The 12,026-nt window shown below is 40.9% G+C and overlaps 1 protein-coding gene across 1 annotated transcript in view; it reads left to right on the top strand.

Moving 5' to 3' along the window:
- Positions 1–12,026, top strand: part of LOC144494669 (transmembrane channel-like protein 2-B) — a 62,961-nt gene that overhangs the window by 43,694 nt on the left and 7,241 nt on the right. The window contains exons 15-17 of the mRNA XM_078213872.1: positions 579–818; positions 7,827–7,952; positions 10,150–10,228. Of these exons, the coding sequence (XP_078069998.1) occupies positions 579–818; positions 7,827–7,952; positions 10,150–10,228 (445 nt within the window). The remainder of the gene's footprint in view (positions 1–578; positions 819–7,826; positions 7,953–10,149; positions 10,229–12,026) is intronic.

Here is a 12,026-nt window from a genome sequence, read left to right as displayed (position 1 = left end):
TGGTACAAGACAAAGAAGATGGACCTTGGTATTATTTTGTCTTGCACTCATAAGTTCCTAAGGATGGTGTAACTTACTATGAACACAAACTTAAAAAGAAGTGGATTGAGTATTACATGTCTCACTGTAATCAAATGCAATTCATGTCAAGTTGCTATCAAAGTGGTTGTATGCTTGCAGTCTGAAGGAATCTGCATAGTATATTGTAACTAAGCCTTGTAAATAAAGAGAGTACACAGAAAAAAAATCAAATGAATCTATCAGTAAAGTTTGGCACAGGTAATGGCACAGGTAATGAACTTTGGTAAACTAATGGATTGGAACATTTTAGCAGTAAGTATATAATGTTTGTGAATGGAGTCAGGAGGAAACAATTGACAGTGTCACATGTTCTAGTTACATATTGTTAAGGACTCATCAACAGAAATTTTAGAGAACAGAACTACTTCACCAATATGAAGCATCTGAAGATATTAGCCACTGCAAACAATAAAAGATATCAGGACAGCCTCTATGTTGTTTATACTTGAATGTATGATTTATTTTACATAACTGAAGAGTATTTTTATTTTTTTCAGGATGGGCACTTTCTATTCTCCTGGCTTAATTGGCATTAATATTCTTCGGCTGTTGACGTCCATGTACTTTCAGTGCTGGGCTGTGATGTGTTGCAATGTCCCTCAGTCAAGAGTTTTCAAGGCATCGGGATCTAATAATTTTTATATGTCATTGCTACTGTTGATCTTGTTCCTAAGTTTATTGCCAGTAGTCTACACCGTAATGACATTTACCCCCTCATTTGATTGTGGGCCATTCAGGTAAACAGTTTAATATATAGTATTATTTTGTAGAATGCATTCTTGTTCACTGTTATATGTTCAAAAGACATGCATTAAGACCCTTTATATTTTATTCCTTTCTGTATTTCTTTATTCACCCACAGTGCCAACCTGGCAGTGCCAACCTGTACAGGAGGAAGTGCCAGGGGACAGTGCCAGGGCACTGACTGGGCATGTCCCTCTCCCCTGCAGGCTATATCTATCTTTGTACCCTAGGGGGATTCCCTCAACTGAATCTCATCTTTCAAAACCTGTTGTAAATCTTGCCAATGTGATGTAATTTCCATAAGGTTTGAATATTCAGCGAGAGGGTTTCATGTGGTGAGGGGTAATTATATTAAAATGTTTTCAAATCCATTAAAATGAGGTTCTCACCCTTTGTGGGCATGAACCTCGTTACGACACCAGCGAGGGGGGCGGGGAAAATCAGGAAGCGCAATCTCTCTGAAGAAAATGGCATTTCCCGATTCTCTCTGGTTTTGCCGCCTGCGTTGACGATCCCATGGGCCGCTAACACAGACTGAAAATCGCCCTCAGATGTTTTAAAGACAAAAATGCAAAGTTGTATCTAAGTTAATTGTGTCTTTTGATCTCAGAAATCTTTTTTTTAAAAGGTGGATCTACCGTGACTCTGTTCACCATGCATTGGAGGAGGCACTGTTTAATAACAAAATGAGTGTTAGATTGTGTATTACACACTAGGAAAACTTTGTGTGCATTCAGGATTTTTAATACATTTTATAATACAACTACATAATACAATATCCTAAAGTATTGCACATTGTAAGTTAGAGCATAAGCGGACTGATATTAGCCAGCTGTAAGGTAACCTAAAGAGCGCTACCCTCTTCCTTTCCCAATCTGATCCTGCATGATGGTATTTTTACAGCTTATCCCCATAGAAAAATATTCATAGAAAAATATTCGATCAGCTTGATGAGCAGAAGATAGATAAACTTCAGGTTCAGTTCACAGAATTCAATTTTTTCTGGGTGCAAATAAACCGTTGATTTACTGTGCCCAGTACCACTGTTTTGGGTGGCACAGTGGTACAGTGGTATTCCTGCTGCTTCACAGCGCCAGGGACCCAGGTTCAATTCCAGCCTCGGGTCACTGTGTGTGTGGAGTTTGCACATTCTCCCCGTGTCTGAGTGGGTTTCCTCCAGGTGCGATGGTTTCCTCCCATACTCTAAGGAGGTGCAGGTTAGGTGGATTGGCCATGCCAAAATTACCGTTCCTGTTCGGGGGATTAGCAGGATAAATATGTGGGGTTACGGGGATAGGGCCTGGGTGGGGATTGTTGTCGGTGCAGGCATGATGGGCTGAATGGCCTTCTTCTGCACTGTAGGGAATTCTATGATTAATTTGAGTAATATGTATTTTAAAAATTCTTGTTTGCATGCACTTCCTGTCATTTATTTTGTCATAGTGCAGTTATATACTCTGCATTGCCATTTCTGCTGGGAGGGTATCATTACAACATGACTGAATGGAATGAAAATTCAGACAGGTTTTCTCACAGATGGTTGATCTGACCTGCCAGATTACTAGCAATTGTGGTGGAGACAAATCTTTATCAGTCCTTGTGTACAATGCCATATGAGACCAGCTAGTGTACACCAACTTTAGATTTATCTGTCCATGATCCTGAGTCGAGAAAGTATAGCTAATGATTGGAATTGTTGACGGAAGAATGGAACTGATGATCTCTGCTAAAACTGATTAAAGTTTGGAATGTTCCTCAGATAAGTGTGCATATGATTCACAGCTTGTGATTTTCCTGTAAGGAAAGGGGTTCTCAGATTCACATCAAATGCAATTTCTCTGATAGCCTGTAAGATTATTGTTATTGTCATGACATTAGCAGTCCCAGAATTGGAGCTGTACAATCCTGCACAGGGCAGTCTTATTAAGGCAATGCTATAGATTGCACGAAAATATGTGCTGGCTAATAGCTGTCCATTTGTCAGCAATGAGGAGTTTTTCATCAGTGAATTATTCATTTGCAGTGTTACAAATCTTCCCAGGCAAAGCGGCAGGGACATAACTTTAATGAATGTTTGTTAATGGAGATTCAAAATGTTGCAATATCTGAATATAAGGTAGAAATTGATCATTGGCCTGTTATGAATTCATGTATCCATTGGACTAAAATACTGAAACAAAATTGAAAACTGATCTAAAGGTGACATTGGTGGGTCATATATTTTGTGTGAGTGCTAAACAGTGCCGGTAACACTTCTGATGAAGTTTGTGTTGCACAAATTTGAGCTAAGTTTAAGAATGTGGCAGGGCTAATATTGACTGTAGTTTGATAGCTGTAAAATAATTGGTAAGCTATTGCTGCTTAGATTACAAAAGTGACCTTCAGAGAGTCAAAACACACAAATCTCTTTGGGGTCGTTGCACACTTTCCATTGTCTATGTCAACCATATGGCCATAGTTTGCTGTTGCCTACTCAAAATGGATGTAAATTCGATTGGAGTTCCTGACCTTCTACCATAATTTTAGCAGATGAACAATGGAAATCCTGGAGAAATGGCATCAATAGATGTTTCTCCAGGGTTCCTAGTCCTCTTCTGGCAAAGTTAATGTGAGAGGTCAGGAGAACCACTTGGAAATTCCAGGTGTGTGCATAATTTGAATGGTACCAAGAACTTGTGGAAAAAAGGACATTTGAGGAAAGTTTACCAATACCATGCTTCTGATAGGAATTGTATTGAAGAGGAGCATATGTCAGCTTATATCAACAAAGAAGTTCTGGATCTCTGTCCAAATTTCCTTTGAGTGAGTTCCCTTCTGTGAATCCAAGATTTCTGTATCTATATGTGTAATATCATGCAGGCATTCCTTTGTGAATTTACAGATGCTGAAATATTTTGTCTGGGTGGCAGCATTGATGATAATTTATGATAATTTAAAATATTGGCTGGAATTCTCCCAAAAAGTGACTCAGAGTCAGAAGAATGAGAAAGCTGGAGCGATCCACACCACGCATCCAAAGTGATCAGGTGCCATTTTGATAGGTGCCCTGATCTCACAATGCACTGGAAGACCCCCACCTTGCTGCTACGGACATGGGGCCCTCCCACCACGAACATCGGGAGCCCCCCGCCTTCCACAGCATTTTTCATCACCCCTCCTCATCATAGGTCATTGGCATTGGGACCCTCCCAAAGGGTCCTACTTCATGACCCCCAACATGCCCTCCCCTTCCTTCATGTTCCACTGGTTCTTGACACCCCCTTCATAGCCCCGACATGCCCCCCCTTCATGACCCTGACATGCCCTGCCCTTTCATGACCCCTACTCAGGCCCCAACAATTTAGCACTTCCTCTGGCACACTGGCAGTGCCAACCTGACAGTGCTGAACAGGCACTCCCAGTGTGCCAGGTGGGCAGTGCCTGATGTCCCCAACCACCTGAAGGCTTCAATGGCCTCTGAACCCCCTGGTGTGGCCATCAACAGGAGTCATTCTCATCAGGTTCTCGCCACTCTTAAGTGTCGGAAGATCCCGGGAACTTGGAGAATCCGGCGTCAATCGGGCTAAGTGTATTTAAATGCCACTTTAACTATGCTAATCAGTCTTGTGCCCTTTCTGGGTGAGATCTGTTTTGTGCCAGTAGCAAGGGGCTCAGATGATTGCAAACCATCTGGTGGCAGGCGCAAAACCCGTTTTTAGCCCCGCAATTTTCTGTGATTGGTGCGATCTGCGTCAGGCATGGCGAGGCCAGAAAATTGTGGCCTTTGTTTTCTAAATAGATGCACTGCGGTGTCACACAGTGCTTCAGTATCAAATAACTATTTGCACCACCATCCCAAGGGCACCGCAGTGGCACGGTGGTTAGCACTGCTGCTGGGACAGTGGTTAGCACTGCTGCCTCACAGCGCCAGGGACCCGGGTTCGATTCCTGGCTTGGGTCACTGTCTGAGTGGAGTTTGCATGTTCTTCCTGTGTCTGAGTGGGTTTCCACCGGGTGCGCCGGTTTCGTCCCACAGTCCAAAAATGTGCGAATTAGGTGGATTGGCCGTGATAAATTGCCCATTCGTGACAGGGGGATTAGCAGGGTAAATATATGGGGTAACAGGGATCATTGTTGGTGCAGACTCGATGGGCCTCCTGCTGCACTATAGGGATTCTATGATTCTACTAATAAAAGCTGGAACCAATCTGCACATGACTGTGTATGGCTTTTATTTGACAAGTGATTTGCTGGTCGCAATCAACAGCCCAACTTGTCCCCTTGGTTATCAGGTCCTTGGAGAGGTTATATTAAAAAAAACATAATTGTAGTATAAACAGAATTTGAAATGTTGTGGTGCAAGATGCAAGAACACTTTTAGTTCTTACCTAATACTTGTACAATCAAAAATCAGAGAAAGATAGAATTGTATTGGTGCAGAAGGAGGCTTTTGGGCTCAACATGTCTGTACTGAGTCTTCAAATGAGCATCATGACTTAGCGCCATTCCCCTGCCTTTCCCCTGCACATTGTTTCCATTCAAATAATCATCTAATGTCCTCTTGAATGCCTCAATTGAACCTGCCAACACCACACTTCCAAGAAGCGCATCCCAGATCTGAACCAATCATTGTGTGAAGAAGTTTTTTCTCGCATCACATTTGCCTCTTTTGTAAATCATTTTAGTTCTCTGCCCTCTCGTTCTTGATCCTTTTATGGGCGGGAATTGTTTCTCCCTATCTACTCTGTTCAGCTCCCTCATGATTTTAAACATTTCTATCAAATGTCCTCTTAGCCTTCTTCTGTCCAAGGAGAACAGTTCCAATCTCATAACTGAAGTTTCTCATCCTTGGAACCATTCTTGGAAACTTCTTCTGCATTCTCTCCAATGCATTCACATCCTTTCTATAGTGTGGCACCCAGAACTCTACACAATATTCCAGCTGAGTCCTAATGAACATAAATTCAGCATAACCTCCTTGCTCTATTACCCTATACCCCTATTAATAAAGCCCAGAACACTATATACTTTATTAATTGATCTCTCCATTTGTCCTGCCACCTTCAATGATCTATGCACATGTACAGCTAGCTCCCACTACTCCTGCACCCCTTTAAGAATGTTACCCCTTATTTTATGTTTATGGAGATGTTTTGCAGTCATCATTATTACAATATGCTATAAGTATTTGGTCTTGCTCGTAACATTAAACTGAGCAACATGTCTAATCTTGAAAATTTAGCTCCACCATTTATTTTCTCATATTCTTCTCTTGACATATGCCCTTATCAATAATGTTCTTAAATTGACACTTCTAGATACAGAAATGCACCCACCCCAGACCAGTTATCTAAGAAATTGGTAGCAACTTACATTAGAAAATTAATTTAGGGTTGGATTGAAGAATATGATCTGATGTAATCATGTTTAAGAATAGAAATCATCTAATAGCTAAAGAAAATACTTCTTGAGTTCCCCCTTGCCTTTCATCAAAACATGCCCAGATTGAAAGCCATGATGTGGAGATGCCGGCGTTGGACTGGGGTAAGCACAGTAAGAAGTCTCACAACACCAGGTTAAAGTCCAACAGGTTTATTTGGTAGCAAATACCATAAGCTTTCGGAGCACAGCTCCTTCGTCAGATGGAGTGGACTTTAACCTGGTGTTGTGAGACTTCTTACTGAGATTGAAAGCAGCAGCATAAACTTTAATAATCTGTGTTAAAAAGGATATGTGTGCATGCTTATGAAGCCTAGATGTTATTGCTGACAATATTATTGAAAGGATGCTTAATATAAAAGTCATTTGTTAGCACAGAACTTGAGTATTACTGAAAGAGACACATGCTATTGAAATTTTTCATTTTTCACTCATTAGGACAATTCACAAGAATACCAAATTATAAAGGGAAGAATAATTTATACTGCATAACAGTCAGTTATCAGTTAACTGGGACATTCTCCATGACAACATCTCTGCCAACTAGAGTCTACTTGCACTCTCTTCTCAAGCAGTATAAATTGTTGTTGAAGCTATATCAGAGGAAGTAATTTATGTGTATACTTGCTTATCGAAAAATTAGTCTTTGCTTGATAAGTAACAATGCCATTAACAAAGGTGGATCTTGAAAAAATAAAATGTAATGTAGTAAAAGATTCCTCAGATAATTAATTTCTGAAAGAAGGCAAATCACAACATTGATTATTTAGTGATGAAACACCAGTTGTTCACTGTGATTTGTTATATGTACAGTATAATTTATATTGCTCATAATTTTGTTAGATATCATTTAAAATGATTATCAAATGGTCATCAATGTTAGACATTGCACCAAAAGAGTGTTTTATGGTTTATTTGCACCTCTCAGTAATTTGTTATTTGTAGCTCCATCACATTGGGAAAGGAGGATCAACCAGCTGAAGAAAATGATATTAAACATGGGGAAAGGGTTAGCTACCACCAAATCGGAGTTTAATATGAAGTAAAGTGAAGGGAGGCGAGGAGATCCACAGTTTTGAATTCTTGCAAAAGAACAAGTTAGGGTAAGAAACTGTACAGTGAGTCTTGATTTCAACACAGCCAAGATGCCCAGGGAGGAGAAACAGCTAATAGTCCAGCATACTTGAAGAACAAAATACCAGAAAGGAGAGATAAGAGAGGATTTGGCTTTTTGACAGCAAGCTATTTTTCCTGTATCCTGTGCAGGAATGAGATAGAAAGCTGCTGGGTAAATCACTCCAAATATTTGGGTAGTATTCAAACATTGGAAGGATTTAGACTTAAAGTAGTGAGACTTCCAATCTGTTATTTTAGATGGAATTTTTAAAGGTTTTAACAAGATGGCACTTTTTGAATTGGCGTAATATGACATGAAAACTCTAGTTATAATCTGTTTCTGGCTCGCAGAGGAAAATGAGTTTATACTTTAACAAGTCAAATTGGCCACCTCTAATAGTCTTCAATGTAGACCTTTTTGAAAGTATTTAGACTACATTTTAATTAATCTCTTTTTTTTACCACAGTGGGAAAGCTAAAATGTTTGAAGTTATTATGGAAACAATCCAATATGATTTCCCAGCATTTATTGGAGAGCTCTTTGGTTATGCATCAAATCCAGGGCTGATTCTTCCTGGAATCTTACTTATGGTGTAAGTGCATTAACTTCACTTCTACAAGAAAACATCTCTTGATCATTTGAATGGCAGATGTGGTTTAGCACCCTAAAAGATATGTTTCAAATATAAAGTCATGTCAATGATTATATTAATCACTATAAATACCTGGATCTTTTTCCTGACTGGTCCAATGACTACATAAATTGTAGTAAAATCTCACAAACCTTAGAACAATTTCAGACACCTTTCTGGCCTCTCACGGGCCAACTTCTTTTTGGTTTTATCTGTGGCTTTATTAAACAGTACTCTGCTCTAGATCCAGTTCTTCTTTGATCCTTTCTTTGTTCACTTCCAGAGCATCATCCTAAAGTTTAGGGGTGGCATTGTGGCACAGTGGTTAGCGCTGCTGCCTCACAGTGCTGGGGACCTGGGTTCAATTCCGGCCTAGGGTCACTGTCTGTGTGGAGTTTGCACGTTATCCCTGTGTCTGCGTGGGTTTCCTTCGGGTGCTCCAGTTTCCTCCCACAATCCAAAAATGTGTGGGTTAGGTGGATTGGCCATGCTAAATTACGCCTTAGTGTCAGGGGGACTAGCTAGGGTGAATATATGGGGATAGAGCCTGGGTGGGATTGTTGTTGGTGCAGACTCGATGGGTCGAATGGCCTCCTTCTGCACTGTAGGGATTCTATGATTCTTTCATTTCAGACTTCTTGGAAACTTTTCTTCATTTCTAGAGTTTCCTTAACTATCTGTTCTTTAAGTTTACTACATTGTTTTATTAACCAATACTCCATGGTATGTCTTTTCTTCTAGCAAATCTAAAGAAATTTTCCCTCTCTAGTCTTTTAAAATTAACTCCTATAAATTCAGCTAAAAACTACACGGAAAAAGTCTTCCTATTCTAAAGGTGCCCCTGATTGCTAAGCAATGAGTTTTACTTCTCCCAGCTTGTTAGTTTTTCACACCATAACCCTCTCTAAGTACAATAGAACCACAGTATGAACTGAAACCAAAACCACTCAGTTGAAAACACGTTTGTGTAACATGAATCTAACTATAGGTTTATCCTTCCTTACATGGGGGGGAGGGGGGTGTAGGGGGTGTAGTGGTATTGTCATTGGACTGCTAATTCAGAGAACCAGGATAATTGGTAATGTTCTGGGGACCTGAATTCAAATCCCACTGTGGCAGATGGTAAAACTTGAATTTAATACAAATATGGAATTAAAACTCTAATGATGACCATGAAATCATTGTTGATTGACATAAAAAAACATCTCGTTCAATAATGTCCTTTTAGGGAAGGAAAACTGCTTGCCTACATGTGACTCCAGACCAATAGAGATGTGGTTGACTTTCAAATGCCCTCTGAAATGTCCTAGGATGTCACTCAGTGCAAGGGTAATTAGGAGTGGACAATAAATGCTGGCACAGCCAGCGACCACATCCCATGAATTAAAAAAAACACAGAAACACTAAATTACACCCACTTAAAACTATATCTTATTTCTAATATTTAACAATACAAATATAGATCAAGTGATCAAAACTATCTGTTTTCCTGACACATGATCCCTTTTTACGACATTAGTATCTGTATTTTAGTAAATAATAAGGTTAGACGTCCTGAAGCTGCTTTGAAAACAGTTATGGAGAGAAGGTAAGTGTGTAAAGAAATTTGCAATCCTTTTACTTTACAAGAAAACGTTTATAGGGTGAGGTTGACTAGATGAACAGGGTAACACCAGTTTTGAAATCAATATACAATTCATGCTCTATAAGTTTAAGTTTATTTATTAGTGTCACAGGTAGGCTTACATTAACACTGCAATGAAGATCCCCTAGTCGCCACACTCTGACGCCTGTTCGGGTACACCGAGGGAGAATTTATCATGGTCAATGCACCTAACCAGCATGTCGTTTAGACTGTGGGAGGAAACCGGAGCACCTGGAGAAAACCCATGCAGACACGGGAAGAATGTGCAAACTCCACACAGACTGTGACCCAAGCCAAGAATCGAACCCGGATCCCTGGTGCTGTGAGGCAGCAGTGCTAACCACTGTGCCACCGTGCCGCCCAAAGGCCTAGCCCTGCAGCTGTCATCTTAATTGTTGCTCTGAAAAGAGATTAATGAGCATTTTGGATGGATATAATGTGTGTTTTCAACTGAAAGCATTCTACTTTATCAAGTATTACAATGACTGACATTTGAACTCTATTTAATTGCAGTTTAGCCATATACTATCTCAATGCCACTTCAAAAACATATGAAGCTGCTAATTTGGAGCTAAAAAAGAAGATGCAAATGGTATGTTCATGTCGAGAAATACAGCTTGCATATGTAGTTACTAAGCAAATAGAACAAACGCATGTTGTTCTTTTTTTATGATTCATCTGGAAAAAAACTGAAATGTCGAGTCCTGAAATTCTGAGCATCTGTGGGATGGGATTTTACCAGCTCTCTATTTTGATTTGACTTGATTTGATATATAATGTCACATGTATTAACATACAATGAAAAGTATTGTTTCTTGCACGCCATACAGACAAAGCATACCGTTCATAGAGAAGGAAATGAGAGAGTGCAGAATGTAGTGTTACAGTCATAGCTAGGGGTGAGGTGGGTTGTGGGATGGGCTGGTAATATGGCATGAGAAGGTGGGAGATGGAGAGCTTTATTAACTCCCTACCACCATGCCATTTTACCAGCAATGGGACAGTCCTCCCACCCAGAGGCCAATTGAACCACTTAATAAGCCAATTAAGGGTCTCTTCCTGTCACCATTGGCATTTTTACCAGCAGCAAGTTGGCTCTCCATCGTGAGGGGAGACCGCCTGGTGAACCCTGGTGGCCTATTTGTGTGCTCGAACAGACATCCTATTCCAGCCATGAGGTGCCCTCCAATGGCCACCCTTGTGGCAACACCCACTGCTCTCACCACCCTTCCCCTCTCCTTACCGGAGCCTGCTTGACTAGCCCTGGCACCCCCTTACCCAGCTTATTTGGCTCGGAGGGTGACATACTGGGTTCCTTTTCTTCTAGTCACAGTTCCAGCAGTGGCCACTGCTCCTGGAAGCACTGCTGCTGCTGTTAATCTGCTGGCGTTCTGATCTGCTGTGAGCTCAGATGGCAACTAATTAATTGCCTGACCCCAGGAAAATGCTATCAGGGTCCCACAGACAGCCAAGGTGATGCTGCTCCTGACTTCTGATAGGTCAACCTGATCTATAATAATATTCCTTAGTTTCACTTGGCCTATTGTTGAACACCTTCCCAAACAATGCCCCCTTTCCAACCCATCTTTTACCATTATCCATCTTGTGTTCTTCCTCCTTCTGCCCTCCCCCACCTTTTCCCATTTTTCCTATGTTTCCTTCCTCCTTCCCCCTCCTCTCCAACACAACATTTGCCCATTATCCCCAGTGTCTCCTTCCTCTATCCCCTCTACCTGATCAAACATTGGTCGCAATGCTGGTTGTTGCCAGGTTTGCTCCCCTGTCTGAGCACCCAGGTAACATTCTCCAAGACAATGGAGGAAGCCAGTGGGGAGGGTAACCCTACACTCCTACCAGTGTAGTGTCCTATTGGCTTTGGTGAGAATCCATAACAGTGCTCTTGTTAATAGGCTTTGAGTGTTGCACTCACCTTGAAATCAGAAACAAAGTGAGCATTTGCTACAGACCGCTTATTTCCAAATGTGATTCAGACTGGTCTAATTTCCCGCTAACATGCACTAATTTGAGAAGGGTTACTTGAATCTGGCAAATAGTGTTTTTAATGAGCATCATTCGCAGTCCTAAATGGTCTACCCTGTATCCTCAGACTGTAATTGATGGTTCTGGATTCCCCTGCCACTGGGAACATACATCTTGCATCTACCCTGTCTCGAGCTGTTAGAATTCTATGAGTTTCTATGAGATTCCCCCTCATCCTTCTAAACTCCAGTAAATACAATCCTAACTGACTCAATCCTCATATGTCAGTCCCACCATCCCAGGAATCAATCTTGTAAACCTTTGCTGCACTCTCTCCATAGCAAAAACATCCTTCCTTAGATAAGGAGACCAAAAGCGCACACAATATTCCAGGTGTGGTCTCACCAAGG

Source organism: Mustelus asterias, chromosome 6 (genome assembly GCF_964213995.1).
Source record: "Mustelus asterias chromosome 6, sMusAst1.hap1.1, whole genome shotgun sequence".
Lineage (NCBI taxonomy): Eukaryota > Metazoa > Chordata > Chondrichthyes > Carcharhiniformes > Triakidae > Mustelus > Mustelus asterias.
The sequence above is the reverse complement of the archived record's forward strand: the minus strand, read 5'-3'. Positions and strand labels throughout refer to the sequence as shown.